At 33.4% G+C, this 22928-nt stretch overlaps 1 protein-coding gene across 8 annotated transcripts in view; it reads right to left on the reverse strand.

Annotated features, from left to right (window-relative positions):
• The window catches only part of MAGI2 (membrane associated guanylate kinase, WW and PDZ domain containing 2), an 895053-nt gene that overhangs the window by 269635 nt on the left and 602490 nt on the right, over nt 1-22928 (reverse strand). For all 8 annotated transcript variants that reach the window (XM_052000674.1, XM_052000676.1, XM_052000675.1 and 5 more), the window contains one exon: nt 20743-21378. In XM_052000674.1, the coding sequence (XP_051856634.1) occupies nt 20743-21378 (636 nt within the window). The remainder of the gene's footprint in view (nt 1-20742; nt 21379-22928) is intronic.

The following is a 22928-nucleotide window of genomic DNA, read 5'->3' on the forward strand; positions in this document are numbered from 1 at the left end:
GGCATCTAGTCCAAATCTCTCATTTTCATCTAAAAAATATCTTTTTAAAAAATTTTATAATAACTTTTTATTGACAGAACCCATGCCAGGGTAATTTTTTACAACATTATCCCTTGCACTCACTTCTGTTCCGATTTTTCCCCTCCCTCCCTCCACTCTCTCCCCTAGAAGGCAAGGAGTCCTAAATATGTTAAATATGTTGCAGTATACCCTAGATACAATATATGTATGCAGAACAGAACAGTTGTCTTGTTGCACAGGGAGAATTAGACTCAGAAAGTAAAAATAACCTGGGAAGAAAAAATGCAAATAGTCTACATTCATTTCCCAGTGTTCTTTCTTTGGGTGTAGCTGCTTCTGTCCACCATTGATTGATTGAAACTGAGTTAGGTCACTTTGTCAAAGAAATCCACTTCCATCAGAATACAGTATCATTGTTGAAGTATATAATGATCTCCTGGTTCTGCTCATTTCAGTTCATGTAAGTCTCTCCAAGCCTCTCTGTATTCATCCTGCTGGTCATTTCTTATAGAACAATAATATTCCATAACATTCATATACCACAATTTACCCAACCATTCTCCAATTGATGGGCATCCATTCAATTTCCAGTTTCTAGCCACTACAAACAGGGCTGCCACAAACATTAAAAAATATCTAAAAAAGGAAATTGAGAACCAGTGAGGTGACAGTAAATCTCTGATTTAGCATAATTAGTTAATTAGCATTAACACTAGCTAATGAGAATAACTCACTCCTCCCAACAGATCCCCAGAAATAGCTTGATCATAATAAGGTACTAGTAGCTGCCCCTTTCTATAAAGTAATTCTAAACCCATAGACTTTTTCACAGCCATCTAGTACTAATTTGAAAGTTTCAGAATTAAAATTCCATTAGAGTGGTAACTAACCCATCTGCAAAGTTTCTACTGGGTTGCTAACTAATCCCCAAAGAACTACTTACCATAAGCTACTTTCATGCTTTAGAAAAAGTGTATTGATTTTTCCCTCTCCATAGACACTAACAAAGTGCTCTACTGAGAAAAATCTCACCATGGAAATGCAAATTTTCCATTATTTATCAATTGAACTAACCTTCATGCTTTAAATCACCTTCTTAGAACCTTCATACATGAAAAGAATTTTAAGTCCAGGATTTCCGAGTGAGCTTCCCAAAGCACACAATTCAAGTACCATTAGGAAGAGGCAAATCACCTTTTAGCTATAACTTTGGAAGAAAGAAATGTATTTGTGGGAGTGGAAATAAGCTCACAATCCTTATTAAATGTAATTCACAGAAGGGTAAAATGTAAACATAGATGCAATCCCTCTATGTTTATGCACCAAATGAAAGAATCTGTAAGCTGAGGCCATAGCAATTTCAAGTTAAGTACTTTATTTTATTAAACAGAAAAATAATATAAGAAGGCCAGACACAAGGTGTTCCTGAAATTCTCATGTAACAACAAACTCTCTGAAAGGAACAATGAGGGATAGGGGGATAGGGTGAGCAGGGAAGTGTTTGGAAGGAAGCAAGGGACTCTGATGAAAAACATGTTAAATATGGAGTCATTGGATTTGGGTTTCCAATCCTAACAGTGTGATTTATTATCTCTACATACTTGGCCAAAGCTTTTAACTTTCTTGGACTTCAGTTTCTTTAACTGTAAGCTGAAGAGTCCAGAAAAGGTAATTTTGAAAGTTCCTGCCATTTTCAAATCTACATGATCTTATAATGTGATCCCTCTGAGCAGAAGATAGTATAAAAGTACCTGGAGAGAGATTGTTATCTGAATGGTGATGTCTCTGAACCTATCTGCCTACTCACATAATATGGAAGGATATTCCCAGAACATGAAAGGCAGAAACTTATAAATACTACCTCAACAATCTTAGAAAAACATGGGAAAACTTACATTAAATAATGAAGAACAAAATGAGCAGAACCATGAGAACATTATATATAGTAACAGCAACATTGTTTTAAGAATGACTGAGTGAATAATTATGAATATGATAAAAACCCCAAATTAACTATAAAAGAAAGGCATTATCTGCATCCAAAAGAATAACTGATAAGAAGTTATAGCTATTTGTTCCTAATAGTAGCCGTCTCTAGGGTGAAGGTGGGGAGAGGGAAGAAAATAAAAGGAAAAGAAATTTACACAATAACCTTATTATATATTTAAAAAGAATAGCAAGTTGTACTTAATAGATCTCCAGTTTTATGTGCAATCATTTTTTATTATATTATGGAAAGTTTGTTTTATTCTACAAATGAAATAAAAATAAATAAAAAAGAAATACAGATAAGTAAGAGTTATTTATAAAATCCTAAGTGATTATAGCATAATCCTGGAAAAGAAAAATATATCTAGATTGATTATAGCTATGTTGGGAGGCAATGTAACTTTTGGTGTGGTGCATATATTCCTATCAAACAAAGAAGTCAGAGTAAGTTAGTCACTTGATTCGGGGTACTAGGTTATGACAAAAGGAAAAGTGGTATATAATTGTAAATAAAAATAATTTATTTCAAAATAACCCTTTTCTGGGTGGTCTTTTATATATGGAGCTGTCCTCTTATGGCAAATGAGAGTTTGGTTGATCTGAATCAATCTGTAATTCGATGCTAGAAAAAGATGGAGGTTCTTTCATTCCAACAAGAAAGAATAAATAGCTATAGGGAATAAGAATTTGAATTCTTGGGAAGAGACTGTCACAGATGAGGTACACAGTGTGGAGATAAATCCATTAGTCAGCACAGGGCAGCATAACAGATTTTAATGAGACACTACTTGAGGTATGGCCCTTAGAGAAGAAGATGGTGAGGTGTTTTTTATACCTCTCCTAATCCCAGGTGGCAATATGGGGCCACTATCCTAAATCCTCAGCCCTTTCTTATTCTATCTGGGAAAAACTGATTCCACAAAACAGATAATGCAATGTCCATTTGTCCATAGCATAACTATATTAAGATATATTAAGATTAATTTCTCAGGTAAGGTTCCTTCTATACACTAAAGCTTTTTCAGCTTCATTGAATAATGAAGCAACTGCTAATCCTCTGCAACTTCCTGCCAGAGATTTCTGAAAAGGGGGCAAACTTCTCTTCTAGAAGTGCTTCTATCATCCCTCCTCCTGAAAAAAAAATCAAACAAACCACTTAAAAAAATTAAACATGAAACAAAATGTAACATATTTTTAACAAAAATTGTAGTTTTTTCCTTCTTCAAAGAAAACTTAACCTTTTGCATTTAAGCTCTACTGTCATGAAATTAATTTCCTCCACATATCTGAAAAGAGCAACTGTTTTAGTTATTTTTAATTGGAGAGGTAAGGTCTGTAGGTGTAGAGAGAGTTGCTTCTAAATGTGTTTTGCATTGTAAAATACTTCCAGACACAGGGTGGTGGTGGGGGGAGGGGTTGGAAAGAAGGGAGTGAGAGAATATAATTTTTATATCCTAAGAATGAAAATGTTTCCCATCTTTAGAGGGCAGTGGTTACAAGCACTATTTCTCATTTTTTTAAAACAAGAATTTCATTCTTGTAGATGGAAGCAATGCTGTTTGAACTATTGGCAATGGCTGGATAGCAAATTTTAAAAGTTGCCTTTACTAGGGTTTCTTAGCCTGAGGAAAGTAAGTCAGCTTTGTCTGAACAACTTTTTTTAATGAAAATCAATTTAAATGCTTGACTAGAATCAAGTGAGATAATAAATGTATTTTGCAAATCTTAGAGTGTTTCATAGGTGCTACCTAGTAGTAGTGGTTTTCAGTAGGAGTAATAATCTAGTTATTACTATTATATCTCAGTTTCCCTGAATTGTTCTGCCTCAGTCTTTCTGGTGGCAATCCCCCTTCTTACCCATTAGGATTGAGATAATTAGGGCTGGGAGCCCTGATCACTAGCATTCCAAAGAGTCATAAAATGCAGATCGTTTATCTCAAGATAGGTGGGCATATCTTCTATCTCAGACATCCTGGCTCCTCGTCCTCCTAAAACTTATCAGAATTTATGATCCTTCTTTACCCCCAACCTGTCAGAACCAAATTTAGAGTCCATTCCTGGAAGTTCCCACTCACCAGTGCTCTACTCCCACCTCTGGCTTTGTTTCCCTGATCACTGAAGCCTTATAAGAGTCTCTGGAATCCTTCTCTCCCTGCTTGATGCTTTGAGACAAGTGTCCAATCCAGCTGACTAGGGTCAAACATGAATCCTCTTTTGCCCCAGCCTAAGCTCTCTGCCTGGAGCCTCTAATAAAATATTAAAACTCTCTAATCTCTATCTTGCCTCAGTTTCTCCAGCATTACATTAATAGCAGTGACTGTATTTCAAAGACTGATTTTATAATTCTAGTTTCTCAAGAAAAAAACAGCAGAAAGGATTTTAATATGCTGGTTCCCACTTTTCCCCTTAATTGATTAGTTCAACAAAAATATTCCTGCAGAAAAACTCCTCTGTGATGGGGGCTGAATAAGACTGTCAGGCCTTGGGTGGCAAGGAATGGTCAAAGAACCCAGCTTGAATTACATTCTAGAAATCTAGCTACTCCCTGAGGCAAGCAGGGAGGAGTACTGAGAGGATCATCTTGGCCTTCAGTGGGCTTTTTGTTCAAGTGGATCTTTATTACAGCCCCATCCCAGGCAGAAGTCTCAATTAGAATTCTTAGCAGAGTAACTTGCATTGACAAAATTTATCATAACCCCACCTTTATTGTATCCAATTAGAAAGTCAAATTATGGTGTCAATCCCCTATTTCCCCTACAAAAGGACTTAACTGTATTTCATTAGCTTATTAACTACTTTTTAAGGTTTGCTTACATGACATCTTTCTCTTATTATAGCTAATTTTTAGGGTTCTAATTTAGGATTAGTCATTGTTCCCCCACTTGCTATAACTAAAAGGACTCTTACTCTTCTTACTTAATGTTAGGAGGGAACTTGTCTTCCCCCTTGCTAATTATTAGAACCCCTTTCCTTGCTAAAAACCCTTATGGATTTAGCCTGCTCTTAGCAGCATAATAAAATCTTTCCTCCTTGATTTGGGGAATGTCTGAGCCTATAAATTCTTTCAAGACAATCCACAATTGTAACCTGTAACACCAATATATTTTGGGGTATCACTGCATCCCCCCTCATTTTAACCTCAAAATTCTGGTGGTGCTATATGGGGAGAGTCTGCACCCTGTAATCTCAATACCTGCACTTCGGGCATTGTTGAGGATACTATTTATATCAATCAAGAGGGAAATTTTTATATCAATCAAGGGGTGGCCCGACCTGCCTGAAGCTTGCTAATTCTGAATTTATTTATTCTACAATTCTTTTCTTCACTTTCCTTGTTGTTTGTTCAATTGTTTTTGTCTTGTCTGACTCTTTGTGACCACAATTGGGGTTTTCTTAGCAAAGATACAAAGTTTGCCATTTCTTTCTCCAGCTCATTTTATAGATAAGGAAACTGAGGCAAACAGGGTTAAGTGACTTATTCAGAGTCATAAAGTTAATGAGACCAGATTTAAATTCAGGTCTTCCTGATTCTATGTCTAGTATTCTATCCAGTATGCCACCTAGAAACCCTTACTTTTCTTAAATATAGATATAAATATATATTCTGAGTTGGAAGGGACTTTAGAGAATCACCAAGGTCTATTTCTTTAAAAAGAAAAAAACAGATAAGGAAACTGAGACTTAGAGAAAAATTTGTCCAACATAACATAACTTGTGACCAATAGGTAGGCAGAAACTCAGTAGCTGATTTTTTGGTAAACTCTAATCGCTAGTGTTGATTTGGAGAATGGGAGAAATATTCCAAGTCTAGGGAAGAGATAATATCCTGATATTTTTTTCCTAGTGGGGAAGAGAATAAGGAATATTCTGCTAAATATAAACTTATTACCATGCATCTGATTCCTGGAAAAACCATAGACTTGTTTTTAAATAGATGGTTTATGAGCCAGAATTTTTTGACAAGCAACTAGGCTGTTCCTCTATTACTGCCACTAGCTAGCATTTAGATAATACTATAAGTTTTGAAAAGAGTTTTACATATGTTACTTCATTTAATTAAGAGGTCAGGAAATGCTGAAAGATTTCAACAAAGTATTTTAATTCATCCATGAAAGGCAATATGACTGAAACAGGACTCAAGAAGATGCAAGTTTGAATCCTGCTTCAGACACTTAACATGTGCCTAAGGATGGCAAGTTACATAACTTTTCTGATTAGTACTTTCCTCATCTATTAAATGGGAACAAAGATATCCATTCATTCTTCCAATAAATTTTCATTATTGACTTACTATGTGGAAGTACTACAAGCATGTTTGGAATTTAAAAATCAAAATCATCCCTATTTTCCATTCTATGAGAAAAGTGTATATTTCAAATTTGATCATAAAAATCATAAAATTCTTATGATCAAGTTGCAGAAATATAGGCTATGTGATGACATGTTTGGGTGAAGTCCGAACTAAGTGGAGGACAGAATGTGAAATGTAGCCGCTACTTGTTTGATATTAATTTGGTCTCTGGTAGAGTGTCAAAGGGATCCACCTTTTGCTATGTAAAAATTTTGCCAATGACTTAGATGAAAGCATGGATGGCAAGATTAGAAAATTTATGGATAATCCAAAACTAAAAGGTACAGTTACTATGTTGAGCACAGAGTTAAGACAAGAAAGAATCATTTTAAAACCTAGAAAAATAAGCTACATAATAGAAATTAAATAAGAATAAGCCACATAATTGAATAATGTGAAATTTAATTCGAAAACTAGTATAATACCATAAGAATGTTTTAAATGATCAGCTTTGCAGATTAAAATTGGGGAAGACACATGGTGAACAAGATCCAAGTATTTCAGCAGACTAAAAGTTCAAATGAATTAAAGGGTAATATATGATAAATCCAAAGGCTGCACTAATGAAGACAGGCTTTTCCACTAAAGGAAGAAAAGCATTCTTTCTGGTCTAAATGTGGAATATTGTGTTTTATCCTCAGTATCACAATCTAGGAACAATGTTGACAAACTGGAGCCTCTTTAAATGAGGAAAACCAAGATTGTAGAAGACTGTAGACCCTACTATAGTAACATCATTTGAAAGAATTTGGGATATTCAGACTGAAGAATAGAAATTTAAATGTAAGCAACAGAGAGTGGGAATTTGAAGTAGACAAGACTTGCTTTGGCTGATCCCATATGGAAAAAGAGAGAACAGTGGGTGGAAGGTGAGAAAAAGTAGATTTCCAAAACTGAAATGAGCTGCTTTAGAAAGTAATAAGATTTCCTTTACTGAAGAATTTTAAGTAGAAGTTGGATAATGGATTGTTGGGATATTGTAGAAAGCTTCCTCCTTAGGTCTGGACTAAATTAGATGACTATCTGATATATATATATGTGTGTGTGTGTGTGTGTGTGTGTGTGTGTATGAATGTATATGTATATATAGATACACCCCTGAAATTCTGTGGTTTTGTAAATTACCTAGAATTCTAGCAACTGGTTAATTTATGTTGGGCAATATCATACACGAATCATAGCATATATTTATAAACTTTTAAAAAGCTTTTTTATTTTCAAAACATATGCATGGATAATTTTTCAACATTGACCCTTGCATAGCCTTGTGTTTCAGATTTTCCCCTCCTTTCCCCCACCCCTTTCCCTATATGGCAAGTAATCCAATAGGTGTTATACATGTTAAAATACATGTTAAACCCAATATGTGTAAACATATTTATACAGTTCTCTTGATGCACAAGACAAATCAGATAAAAAAATGAAAGTAAATGAATAAAAAAACAAAATGCAAGCAAACTACAATAGAAAGAGTGAGAATGTTATGTTGTGATTGACATTCAATTCCCACAGTCCTCCCTCTGGGTATAGATGGCTCTCTTCATCACAAAATCATTGGAATTGGCACCAGTCATCTCATTATTGGGAAGAATCATGTTCATTGGAATTGATCATTGTATAATATTGATGTTGCTATTATATATTTATAAACTAATTAATTCATGGAAAATTACTCTGCACATGATAGACACTAAAGACATTTTAAATTAATAAAAAAAATTTTGTCTAGATTCAGAAAATCTGATCTCTAAATAGATTTCATTAAGGGAAATGGACTTCCTTATTTTCAATCTTGACTAGAACAGGAGTTCTTTGCCTTAGGTTTAAGAATTATTTTGTTTTTTAAATATTTTGATAAATTCATTTCAACATAATCAATCTTCTTTATAGTCTTAGATATTTTATTTTCTTCATTTAAAAACATTGTTCTGAGAAGTCTATAGATTTCACCAGACTGCCAACAGGGGTCCATGACACAGAAATGGTTAAGCACCATAGATCTAGAATACCTATTCTCTTTCCTTCAGTGAATTAATTATAACTTTTCAAAGAAACTATTAACATGCTGAAGATCAAATTTTAATTTTTATAAGAAGAGAGGAAAACTGTAATCACAAGTCAAAAGAATAATCTTTGATATTTCTCTAGTTGAACAACCAATTCCAGAAACAGGCAACATGATTTTACTGGCATGTTATAAGGCATTTTAGGGTAAAACAACCCTATAATTCAGATTAATCAGTATTTTCCCATTTAAAAATAAGGTGCTAAAAGAATTGTTGATATTTTAGAGAAGAACTTCCAATTTGTCTGTGTAGGGTGATAATTCTTTGGTGTTGTCTTGCTTAATAAAGGAACTCTCTTTGTTTTGATTTTTGAAAAAACATGAGAATGAGAAACACATGTTAATGGCCACAGAAGTGTCTATTTTCCTCAAACTATCAACAGTCATTAAAAAATCAGGCAAAACATTAATAAGAAGAAAACTACAAATTAAAATAAATCTGTTGTCCAATCTCACACCTTTTATACTGGCCAAGAGAACAAAAAATAAAAAATAACAATTGTTGAAGGAACTTCGGGAAGATTATATGACAAACCACTGAAGTGACAAGTCCGAGGTGACTAAAAAAATTGACAACTGAAGTATTATATTTGATAAATTATATTGGGAAGAGGAGTACTAGGTAGAGATAGAGAAGCCAAGCAAAGAGAAAGAGTATCAATTAAACATTAAAAAATATACAAAGAACAAAACAAAAATTTGTAAGGGATCATAAATAGGGACATTTTGTTACGATCTTGTTAAATTTAACATACATTTAAAAGAAAATGGCATGCAGTTTAATATGTAGTCCTTTATTTTGTATCTCTCATATTGATGCATATTTGTTTTAACATACATAAAAAAGAAACTTAAAAAGATAGCATGGAACAGCAGATTTGTGGCTGGAAGCTCTAGATTCCAACTATGAATCTTAGGCAAGTTTTTCCCTCTCTGGATGAATTACCTCATCAGAAAAATGAGAAATAAATGGCTCTTAAGGCATCATCCAGTCTTAAATCTATGGTATAGTGAACTTCTTATTTCATTTTTTACGTCTTTTTCTGAATTGAGATTTATACTGAAGCATATTCTAATGTCATTAAAAAAGTGATCCAGCATTTAAATTTAAAAGCATGATATTTGCTTGTAATTTTAACATTTGAATGACTCTACCATGCAGTTGAGTGCTAAATTTTGTAACAAAGATGTTTTGGGTTCCTTTGGTGAGAGTGGCAGTAGGTGGTATTAGAATTAAGTTAGAGTTTTGGTTAAATGGAAACTTAACCACTCACTTAGAAATGCTAACAAAGTAAAGTTAGAGTAAACTTTAATTAATTTCCTGATAGGTATTCGAAATCTGGTCAGGCTAGAATTGCTAGCTTTAAGCCATGAAGTGTGAAAGCAGTCAAAGTTCTTTATATAGAGGAACTCAAAGGAGAATTAGTTCTGGTAATCAACAATTCAGCTGTGGTAGAGAAAGAACTCTCGAACTCCAGGTGAGCAATCTGCTAAGCAGAAATGCTGCATTAGGAGAGTTATAGTATGGGTATAATATGTGGAGAAAGGATACCTAGATCATAAAGTACAAGAGGTATGAATTGTGTACCATTGTACTTAAAAGTTTGTGTTCACTCTTCCCATAGATTTGAGATGTAACTACTTTTGGATGGGGAGGAAAAAATGTTTTGTAACTATTGTCCTTTTAAAGATGTCTTAATAAAGACTTTTATTTTGAATTAATTGTATTTACTGACTGACTGTAAAGGGGAAGCTCACCAGGGGAGGTTTATGAGCTATAGTTTTGATGTTATACTAATCAGTACTTTTATTTTGAATTAATTGTGTTTACTGCAAACATGTGAGTGCTGAGTAAAGGAAACATCCCAGAGAGGATTTTACATTAGATATATTTATTGCTGGAATCACTTAGCCAGACTGAAGTAGAAATTGATTTTTAATTCCACTGGGATCTACCAAACTTTCTTTAGTTAGTAGACACTTTTCAATTCAATTAGACCATGTCTCTGGCTATATATAATCAGGAAAGATGTCAGAACGAGTTTTCGATGCTGTATTGTTAAAAGTCATGTCCTAAACACATTTCAGTTTAGGAACCTCCATTAAAATATTCTTTTAGAAGGTAGTTCATGACTGACTTTCTATCTAGAAGCTGATGGGTTTAAGACTGCAGTTATACAATTCTTATGTGAAATACAAGATAATCTGAAGTACAGTCGTCGTCATCATCATCATCATCATCATAATCACAAAGTCTGGTAAGTAGTCACTAATACAAATTTTCAAGAAATGTGATATTATAGGTATGAAATTTCTATTAACCATTATAAATCTTTTATAGAATGACAGATAGGGACTGAATTCAATGTTCACTTATAGCTTTAATCTCTCATATAACATCCCTAACAACTAATTATTTAGTCTCTGCATAAAGACCCTCAGTGATGATGAACTCACTACCTTTTCAAGCAGCCTTCCATACATCTTTACTGTTGTTCAGTCACTTTGGTTGTGTCTGACTTTTCATGTCCCCATTAAGATTTGGCTTGGCAAAGATACTTGTCATTTCCTACTTCAGCTCCTTTTACAGAGGAGAAAACTGAGGCAAACATGATTAGGTGAATTCCTTAGAGTCATCCAGCTAGTATGTGTATGAGACCAGATCTGACTCAGGAAGATGAGTCTTTCTGATTCTACTGTGTCACTTAGTTGCCTCATGGCTAAATAGCACTCATGGCTAAAAAATCCTTCCTTAAAGGAACAAATTATGTTTTATAGGAAGCTCCCATGGCTAAAAAATCCTTCCTTAAAGGAACAAATTATGTTTTATAGGAGCCTCCAATCTTTCTGCACTAGTTTGAATCTATAGCACATTATAAGTTGGGTAACTTTGGAAAAATCATTCAGTCTTTCCAATCCTCACTTTTTCCATGTATAATAGAAAAAAATAATACTCATAATACTTATAACAGCAATAGCAACAACAACAGCTAGCATTTATATAGTACTTCAAAGTTTGCAAAATACTTTACATATATTTTCTCATTGAACCTTTGAACAATCTCTGGGGGATAGATGCAATTATTATTCCCATTTTACAAATAAGGGATACACAGAGACACATATACATATGAATCAAACAGTCTAAAATCATCATTAGGTTCTTTTATTATAACTATGTCTGAAGCAGTGAAGCATAGGTGATAGAGAGCAAGATTTGGAGTTAAGAAACTCTTGATTCCATTCTCACCTGAGTATAAATTTAAAATAAATTGTCTTTTTCTATCAATAGAAGGAATTTCCACAATGATGAAATCCTACTTTGAATATCTCCTGCCCCCAAAAAAGAAATTTGAAAATGTATAATTGATTTACCTAAGGTATGAAATTCCCCACATTGAGAAATAATATGAACCAGTAGGGTGCAACAAAGTCATAATGTATTCCTTTTCAAATTTAGGGTAATTAATATATATTCCATTAATATGTCCCAATAACTGTCATTACTTATCTTTTTCCTTTTTTATACAAATTTATATTCCTTAAGTCTGTAGTTTCATATTCTCTAATTTGAAAAAATGCAATTGACTTCATTCTATTTTATAGAAAGACAGAGCTTTAGGCCTTGAGATGCTTGAGATTACTGAAGAAAGTACAATTAACGTGCAAACTGCAAAGTCCTAGAAGAATAGGTGCTATTATTAATGAGATAAAAATGATTTAAAGGTCATATTGTAAATATAAGCTGTTAATTTGGTGTCAGGGAAGGGGAAGGAAAAGCTTGTTTATAGAAAGCATATGTATACTCCACCCCACTCCTCCCTCCTTCAATTCATTTTCTTTGGCAAAACAACAAAATTGTGACTCATACATTATCAAAGGAAACAACAATTACTAGCGTTTTGCTTGAAATTATAAGGTCACAAAAATAAAAAGAAGTGAGTGCTTGAAAAACATCCTCAATGTTTTGGGGAGAATGGAATGCATTATTTAACCTGTTTTTGTGATTTTTTGGTTCATGGAGTATTCTTTTGTTTTTCCACAACTTTATTTTTGTGATTTACCTTTCTTTTCCCTTGTCCTATAGAGCAAGATATTCTATCAGTGGGCATTTTTATCATTTGGCAGTTTTGTATGTTTTTAGTGTAAAGAGCAGCTGGGTAGAGTTCCAGGGGAGAAAATTCTAGGGCTGCAGTCAGGAAGTCATCCTCCTGAGTTAAAATCTGGTCTCAGATACTTTCTAGCTGTGGAATCCTGAGTAAGTCACTTAACCCTGTTTGCCTCAATTTCCTCGTTGGTAAAATGAGCTGGAGAAGGAACTGGTAAACCACTTTAGTGTCTTTTCCAAGAAAAGAATCACAAATAATCAGACATGACTGAAACAACTGAACAACAGCAAACATAAAGATACTTGATATGTTTGTAATAATGACTCCAGGAGTGACAAGTTCCTGAAGTGCCTTCTGAATCATCTACAATGTAGTCCTCAAAGTGTAGTCCAAAGAATTGTTGGGGTCTCTGAAACCCTTTCAGAGGGTCTACAAATTCAAAATTATTTTTTATTTCTAATGTAGTAAATAGCTATAAATATAACCTATGTGAACAAAAACTATTTGAACAGATCCTCGATAGTTTTTTTTTTAACAACATGAAGATATTGAGAACAAAAGTTTGAGAACCTCTGATCTATATCATATTACATCATCAATAATAACAATAATAATCATAATTATAGCCAGTATTTATCAGGTGTCTACAATGTCCCAGGCACTGAGCTAAGCACTTTATAAATATTATCTTATTTGATCTTTGTAACAATCTTGAGGAGAAGGTGCTATTTATAGCTGTCCCTATTTATAGCTGAGGAAATTGAGAAAATGGTTCCACAGAGTCATTTGCTGAAGATCACACAAGTAATAAAGTTTCTGAAGCTGGATTTGAACTTCCAGATTTCAACCCCAGAAACTCTAACCTAGTTGTCCCCCAACTATTTTAATAGCATTTTAGTATCACATAATCTTTATCTTGTGATAAATCTCACAAGTTGGTAATGTATATATTTTCTCTGTATGAGTTACTGATACATTTATAAATGAATACATATGTAAATATTTTTCATTTCTGCATACCAAACATAATGTATAATGTAGATAGATGTTTTTGACTAAAGTAACAAATTTGCAAACCTAGTTTCACTTCTTAACCAAAATATGTAATTAAATGAGGACTCATATTTATGTTAAATAATAGGAAGTTACATGGATGACTGCACTCCAGAAAGGGTTACAGCATTCCACCAAATTAAATTTGCCTACTTTTTCAAGACAAATCTCTTCCAGTTCTTATATAGGAACTTCTTTTTTAGATTCTTCCATGAAGTTATATTTCACTGATATAACCAAAAAAGAACACTTGTTCATTATGATAGCTAAAACAACTCCTGTTGATATAAAGATTTGCAAATGTTTTTATATCTTATTTGATCTTAAATATCCCTGAGAGGTAAGTATTATTATTACCCCCTTTTTACAGATTAAGAAACTGAGGCTCAGGGAGATTAAAAAGTATTCAAACTAAAATATTTTAAATTACTCTTAAAAAGATAAAGCAGGAACAATAAAAAAGGAGAATGAAGTAATTTCTTAAGTATAATGCATAAACTAGATTCAGATGAATGCTATTCTCATTATTTAGGTACAAGTCTGAAATTGTCCCTTTATATTGCCAACAGAAATAATGCTTCCATTTACATCAATGAGTCAATGAACTGAAAAACTAAGTCATACTAATGGCTTTTTTGGGACTGAATCCTGCTTTGCTTCCAAGAATCTGCCTCATCATTTATTTCCTCTGCTTCTTTCACTATCTGCATTCCTCTCCAATCATTCCTTTCTTTCTCCTAGTCTAAAAGCATACTCAAGTCTCCACTGTTCTCTTTCAATGCTGTTACATGATGGCATTTACTACCCCATCTTTCTCATTCCTTTCACCACCAAATAACTTGGAAGAGCAATCTATATTTGTTGTCTTTATTTCTTTAGCATTATCAACTTAATCTCTTCATCCCTTGCGATCTGATTTCCTTTTGGAAATTTATCAGTGGCATCCTAATACCAAAGACAAAGGCTGTTTCTTGACCGTCTTCCTTCTAGACCTCAATGAAGCTTTTCACATCATTACTATTTCTTCTTTAAAAATGTTTCCTTTCATTTTTGGAATGACATTGTATTATGACACTGGTCTTCCTCCTGTGCTTTTGAACTTTATTATTAGGAGGCCCATTTTATATCACTTCTTTCTAAAAGGTTCCCCTCACCTTTTAAATTAGTAATTTACTGGTGCAATTAGTTTTGGATATTTTGATATTAATCTCTACCCTCACTTATGTCCTGTATTTTCTTTCTTTTTTTTTTTCATATATTTCTCTTAAAAGTTTTTTTTCCTTGAAAAGTTAAGTGTGTGGGACAAAGTCTTTCTTTAGAATGTAGGCTTCTTGAGGAGCAGGACTTTTGTCCTTTATTATACAATTATTTAATCCCTCTTTATTTTGCTTCCTTCACAAGAGAATTATCCATAGGTTCAGCTATTTTTTTATTTTGGAAAAGTTCAAGAAAGAGTACAAAGCAAGAGTTCTTTTTAAAAATAAATTTTTATTCATGCTTATTTTTTCTAAGACCAGTTTCCTCTAGTATCTCTCCCTTTCAGAGAGTCCATATAATAAAAGGGAAATAATTGTATAACTGACCAACAAATCAAAAAAGTCTGAAGATATGTATAATGCACTATACTTGTGAACTTCCCATTTCTGAAAAAGGGTAGAAGTATCTTTTATCTTTCCCTTTAAGCAATACTTGTTACATATAATTCAGTAACATTCAATTTTGATTTTGGGGGTTATTTCTTGTTTTGTTGCTGCAGGAATTGTATATATTATTATCTTGGCTTTTAAAATTGGGCTCTTAGCTTTTTTTCATGTAATGAATTGTTTTATCATTATCATAACATTTATGGATCCTTTCTTAGAGTAATATTTTTTAAATACAGAAAATAAAATACTTTGGATTACAAAGGCAAGTGGTTAGATTGAAATGTGTAAAATATAATTTAAAGTTAAAGAGTCCCTATTCCAAACTAAAATTAAAAGCAAGAACCATCCATACAATGTGCTCAATACTTGCCTGCCTGCTCTCTGGATGAACACTGCCAGAAACAAATATATCACCTAGGAGATTAGCCCATTTTATTTTTGAATGATGCTAACTTAGAAAAATCTTATATTGAGGTGAAATCTGTCTTTCTATAAATTCTATCTATTGTTTCTGGTCATGTTCTCTTGATTTATTTCCTGATAATCCTTTAGCATGTTAAGACATCATCATCACCATCACCACCACTTACCATCATCACTGACATTTATTTAATACTTTAAGATTTGCAAAACAATTTACATATATTATCTTCTTTGATCCTTACAACATGCCTGTGAGGTAGATGACATTATTATCCTAATTTTATAGATGAGGAGACTAAGTTTGATAAAGGTTGAGTGACTTGCCCAGGATTAAAGAGCTAATAACAATCTGGGACAGGGCAAATTCAGGTCTTCAAAATTTCAAGCCCAGGGCTTCATTCACTATGAAATCTAACTGCCTATGTAGCCCCTAAGTATTTTATTCAGGCTAAGCATCCTTAGTTCTTTTAAATTTCAACCATATGAGATAGTTTCAAGGATTCTTAATATCTTTTTTTTCTCTCCTCTGGATTCACTCCATTATGTCAATGTTCTTTTGAAAATCTGGTTCTCCAGTGCGTGGTTTAGAGAGTGCAGAATAATAGTATTACTTCTTTTGAACTAGAAGTGGCTATTAATGCATTTAAAGATTACATTAAGCATTTCTGGCATCTGGATTATAATGTTGACTCACACTGAGCTTGAAATGAAATAAGGTCTTGTCATTTTCTCTAACAAAGAACTACATCTTCTATTCTTTATCTATATATCTGATTAAAAATAGTATAAGATTTTACATTTATTCCTGTTAAATTTCATTTTCAATGATTGTGCTATCATTTTTAGACTCCTGAAATATTTTAGGATCTTTATTTGATCATCTGACATATTAGCTATTTTTTTTCAGCTTTGTGTCATCTTCAAATTTGATAAGAATTGAGTAGGTCTGCATCAGACTTTTTTCCACAAATTTTACAAAGGACAGAACCAAGGACAGAGCTGTGTGACATGTCACTGGAAAGTTCCCTATAGTTGAAATTGATCCATTCAGCAAAATTTTGTGAGTATGATTGTCAATTAGGAATCTAGTTTCCATGTTGCAGTTTTTTCAATAACAATATGCAATATTTTGTAAAATGTCTTTACTGAAATCAAGAAAGACTATGTAAATAATATTCTCTTGATATACAGAAGTTAAGCTGTCAGAAAGAAAAAAAAAAGTTGTTTTGACATGATTTGTTTTAGATAGCCTATTCTCTTTTACTTTCTCCCAATTAGATTATTTTGGATGAAAGACTTCAGTTTACATATCTAACTTTTGGTAAAACTTTTTTACTATTCCTATTCCATTGTTAAATTCATGTATTCTCAAAATCTTACCCACACAATTAATACTCAGATATATCAAATCAGCAATACTCAAACATGAACAAAATTCTGGTACAATACTATTAACCATAAAAGATAACCAAACTTTTTATCAAAGATCTGGGAGCTGCCAAAATTTATGACCTACATTAACAAAGTCTTTCAGTTCCAATACCCCTGCTGAATTAAAACCTTTCCCTGTCCACTAGAAGGAATCTAGAAGTAGGGATACTATCAAGGCCTTTGGTCAATATTATATTACTATCTATTCACACTGTTCCCTCTCTTCTCATTTCAATTCTTCTCCTATGAAAGATAAATTAGACAGGAAGACACTTATGTGCTGGAATCTAACCTGGCCCTGGGAGAACTTTCCCACTTTAGAAAATATATTTATTCTTTTGATCCCAATTGATAGGATCTTTGGGTTGTGGAGATGATAATACTGACCTGATAGAAGCAAATCTTAACCCCATTTCCCATCTTAATCTTATTCAGTTTGTTTTCTTTGGTGAATCTTGAACCAAATCCACATTTAATTTGCTTTTGACCCTTGTTTGCTATAATCCAAACTTAGATGCCTTAGTATGGATCTTCAGGTCATATCTTTCTAGCTTCATTTAATAGGCCATAGTATGTCTGCTGGGTTCCCCAGTATCATACCTGCTAGCCAGATAAAACTTGTCCACCTTTGAATAGCAAAATTTTAGGATTCATTTTAGATACGCTACCTAAAGTTGTTCATGCTAAGTACTTTCAAAGATATATGTACCTAAAGGACATTCTCACTATTAATAATAGCCTGAATAGCAACCCAGTAATTTATTCTTCTGGGCTTGTTTCAAGGTAAACAAAGAAAATATCTTTTCCAGAATTTCCAAGGAATGACTATAAGTTATTGAGAATTGTAGGGACTCATGATATTAGCAACAATGAAAATCAGATGATATTAAAAGTGTAAATTTTAATTATAAGGAATTTAACTGTAATCATTTCTCTCTCATATTTCATCATTTGCAAGAGACTCATTGGACACTTTTCTTCATATATGAAAAAAACTTCAAAGCAGAGACCTGTTTATACTAATGCCTAATTTATAGATAGCAAAGTCATGTCTAGTCATATTCTTCAATTATACGAAATGATTCCAATATAATTATAGATTTTCACGTTTGATCTTTATAAAGAGGCGCTGGATATTCATCTATAGAACTGATTAGTAAACAACATCTGTTTTAGTGCATTTTAGTGCATTAAGCTAGCAATGGGAGAAATTAAAAGATGCTGTTTGAGGCTTTATTGTAATGCTTTTAGCAGTATTTTGTAGCAAGCCTTTAAGAAGGTCGAATACAAAATTGCTGCCTTTCAAAATTTATTTCCTTCCTTAGCATAGGTACACAGTACTTCTATTGTACAGTGTTGCTCATCAGCGCTGAGCAGTTGCTGCTCAATTTTCAGACCAGAAAAAAATCAACAATGTAGCACCTGCTTCAGGAGGAAAAAACTTAACAGTATTTGCATAAAACAGCAAAAGGAAGGTCATATCTAGGTACTTTTAACTTAATTGTATTCCATTCAAAAGGATGGAATTTTACATCTGGAGAAGACCTTGGGGACTTAGTCTAACCTCTTCATTTTATATCTCAAAAAACTGAAGCCTAGAGTGTTTTAAGTGAAAAATAGTAATAGCTTACATTTACATATTTATATGTGTATACAATGCTTTAAAATTTGCAAAACACTACATTGTTGTTCCTTTTGATATTCTCAACAAACTTCAGTGGGTGCTATTATAATTCTGATTTTACAAAGGAAGCAACTGAGGCTCAGATATTAAGTGATGTCTATGTCCCTCATCTAATTAAGTATCTGAGGCAGGATCAGTCAATTAATCAACAAGCATTTATTAAGTGCCTACTATATGCCAGACACTATGCTAGATGCTGACATAGGACTCGGGTCTTTTCTGAGATCATATCTAACACTTTATCCACATAGTTCAGTCAAGTCTAGAATCCATGTCTCCATTTGGCATTGACATTTTTATTTAACTTCATTAGGATTTCATAGGAGAACTATTATATTATGCATCCAGAAAAGATATTATTTTCTTCTCTAGGTACATTTCTTTGACAAAGAAGACGTAGAACTATGCTCTCAGGTGGGAACCTTAATCAAGCTGGATGATAGCCTCATTAGCCAATACCTTTCACAATATGAATGGCTCATTCCATCAGTTCTTTCCTATTCTCAAAAAAACAGAAAGTAGCATTTTCTTTGATACATGAAAATTTGCAGTACCAGAAACATGAAGACAAAACATATTTTCCAGTGTCTGCTGGTATTTAAGTTTCTTAGTCAGATATCAGATATAGAAATGTAAGCAGTTGTGGGTGAGAAAGGTATCCTCAAAACTCTGTGTTTCCTGGTGTATGAGATCCTCACCTACTATTACAGCTATGACACTCCATCTTCAATAACTTTTGAATAATGATTGAGAATGGGGATGATGGTGGAGAGGTTCCTAGATTAGATCCCCACACTAGATAGACCCTTCCCTGACATTCACTAATAGATACTTAGCCATTTGGGAGGGGCAACAACAGTTACTCTGTGTCATAAGTCTAACAGTGATGCTCATGAGGCTTCTTCCTGACTACTAAACAAATGTATTCTGCTCAATATAATAAAGATGACAATACTACCTAAACTAATCTATTTATTTAGTGCTATACCAATCAGACTCCCCCAAAACTATTTTAATGACCTAGAAAAAATAACAACAAAGTTCATATGGAAAAACAAAAATTCAAGAATTTCAAGGGAATTAATGAAAAAAAATCAAATTAAGGTGGCCTAGCTGTACCAGATCAAAAATTATATTTTAGTAGGTATGAAGGAAAGTCATTAAGATACCTCTTCTATCACTCTTTCCTTCCATTCCCTTCTGGTTCTACTCTTCAGGATCAGCCAAAGAGGAGGGAAGCTAGTCAAATTCTGCATTACCAAGAAGGAAAAGAGAGGGAGAAAAATCTGTTTGCTGCTCCTCATGCATGCTTCACAGTACTTATTCTTCCTTTCCTCTCCTGAGAAAGCTGAAGAATCTTTCCTGTCCTTTAATCATCAACCCCAAATATCTTCTGCCCAACTCTTCATATTTCCTCTCTTCCCTAATTCTTGTTTTACTCTTTCTCCAGGATTTCTCCTCTGTTCTTCACCATCTTTGGCCACTGTCTTCATTACAATGTAGGCCCAGGCCCTCCGTGAGTTGGAGGGGAGAGAGCAAACTGTTACTATCTCCACTGTTGCTTCAGCTGGAGTACACATACCTTTAGCAATCTATTTTAGACTGAATCTATTTTTTCTATAGAAATATTATTCTACATGATAGGGATCCAAGACAAGTCATTCCATAAACATCTACCCAATCCAAAATATCTTTCAATTTAGGGAAAACTCCCCCAAACTCAACTTTTTACTATTTTCTTTCTTTCTTTTGCTATCTGGCATCTCAAAGATCTTTTATTATCTGTATCTGCATTTTTCCTCTCTGTAAAATATATTTTCATTGTAATTTACAGATTGATTGTTGATTGTTTACACCATTGTTATACAGACACCACTTTCTCTACATTACCTCCTCACTCCAGAACAAGACTGATACTTTGATATCTTCCATATCAGATTCCAAAAATTAAATTGATATTTTGGACTTACCTCCTCTATGAATAATCAAAGAAGTCTCACTTCCAATGGGACACTCCTTCAGTATATCCACGACTTCTGTATGGCTCAAGTTCTGTACATTCTGTTGGTTGATCTCAATGATGAGGTCACCTTCACATAAGCCAGGACATCCCTGAATGTCTAGAATTTGCTTCACCCTTTGTCCTGTAGGACTGTCTGCAATTGTGAAGCCAAAGCCCTGGGCACCTTTCACAATGGTTAAGGTCATGAGTTCAGCTTGTGTAGCTCCTGAAGAAGCCATGGACACATTATCATCATGAATGGGAGGTGGGAATGAGCCATCAAGCTGACCATCAGCTGGGATGGAGTGCAAAGAATGTGGAGGTCGATCTGTTACATCTGGAACAGATTGGGAGGTCCTAGAAATGTATTCCAAATAAGTTTCATAGTTATGTCTTCCATTGACCACTACAGGGGGTCTCTCCATTACTGCAAGAGGTGGCACCATGTTGCTAACAGGATCTTCGGGATCAAAGGGTAAAGGATACCCACGACATAACACCAGGTTGACACTTTGACCAATAGGAACAGACTGGAAAAGTTTGACTACATCTGCATGAGTATGTCCAAGGACACAAACTTCATTAATATAGACAATGACATCACCTACAAAAAAAAGAGAGAGAAAAGATTGACACCATGAGATAAAATCAATTAATGTTGACATAAAGGAATGGAATTTTTATGAGACTAATCAAGGCATTTCTTTGTACTCCCAGTAACCTATAAGAAAATCAATGAGAATAATATTTAAATTCACTGGAGGAAACTCAGGGTTGCAATTGGTCTGTCAACCAATGTAATAATTGAATGCAAAATAAATGCTATGCATTTACGCTTGAAATTTAGTAACAATTCATATTTTAAAAGGAAAAGGTTCAAGGCAGTAAACTCTTATATGTAAAATCTCTTCAATTCTCTATGCTTTTTACTTATCATTATATGCAATCCATTTATGAGAATTTTCAAATTCTTTGCAAGTTGGGTTCATGGTATTTTAGTTTGTAGGTGACAGGGTGTAAGAGTTATCTGGATAAACATGCCAAACAAACCCTTTAAGAATCAGGCTTTTATTTTTTTTCCAGGAGATTTTTGCATAAATTCCTTTTCTGTATTATACTTGGTACATTCAGATCCAGAGAAAGAAAAAGAATCAGGCATTTTGGCTCCAACAGTAATACAACTTGGCCTTGGAACCTTAGGCAAACATCTCTCATTTTTTGCTTCTCAAAATTTTTGGACTATAATAATTTTTTGAATTATCTCTTTTAATTAAACATCATAAAAACACAGGTAGCAAAGATTATAGGGTTAGCAATAGGGAATGGATATGTGTTTTCCATGGTACAGGAAGCTTCTGATTAGAAATGCATTCTACTAATGAAGGTCAACATTTCTCTGCTACTTATAGAACTATAATCCTTATCCATTTTTATAACATCTTTAGTGCCATGGACCCATTTGGCAAAGCCGGTGCATCTCTTCTCAGGATATTTTGAAATGCATGAAATACATGGAATTTTAAAGTATATTAATACTATATAAATTATAAAGTAAATAAAATTAAAATCCAAAATAATAACATTTGCTTTCCCCTGAAATTTGCAAATGCAAAATTAAGAAAGCCTAAGAGATTTAGTTGGGGACAGTGACTGTCTTAAGAACACAGTTAATATAGTTCTCTTTGGCTCTGAGGCTAATTCTATCCATTATGGCACACTGTCGCTTCTAGCAGAGATTAAATGACTTCATGATAGTTTTATAATATTTTAATTCAATTAAATGAAACAGCTTGTGATGAAATATATTCAGAAAATATCTTCCCCACCTAAAATGCACATGACAAATATGACTTGCTTGTTATAACAGTTTTCACACACACATAAAACAGTTTCAGGGCTTGGTTAAAGACTTGACTCCCTAAATTTTGAGAACTGATTATGAAAATTGAGGTTGTCTGAACATTATGAATTGTAAATGAGGGAATAAAAATTTGTTTTCAAATGAACAAGAAGGTATCAATTTCACTAGGATCATTTTGATAAAATTATGTCTTAAAGGGGAAGATGGAGGAGTAGATCATAGAGGAATTTATTCTAGATTATCTTGATTTTTGAATCGTTATACAAATCATATTCAAATATTCCAGAGTTTAT

The sequence above is a fragment of the Antechinus flavipes genome, chromosome 5 (genome assembly GCF_016432865.1).
Source record: "Antechinus flavipes isolate AdamAnt ecotype Samford, QLD, Australia chromosome 5, AdamAnt_v2, whole genome shotgun sequence".
NCBI lineage: Eukaryota > Metazoa > Chordata > Mammalia > Dasyuromorphia > Dasyuridae > Antechinus > Antechinus flavipes.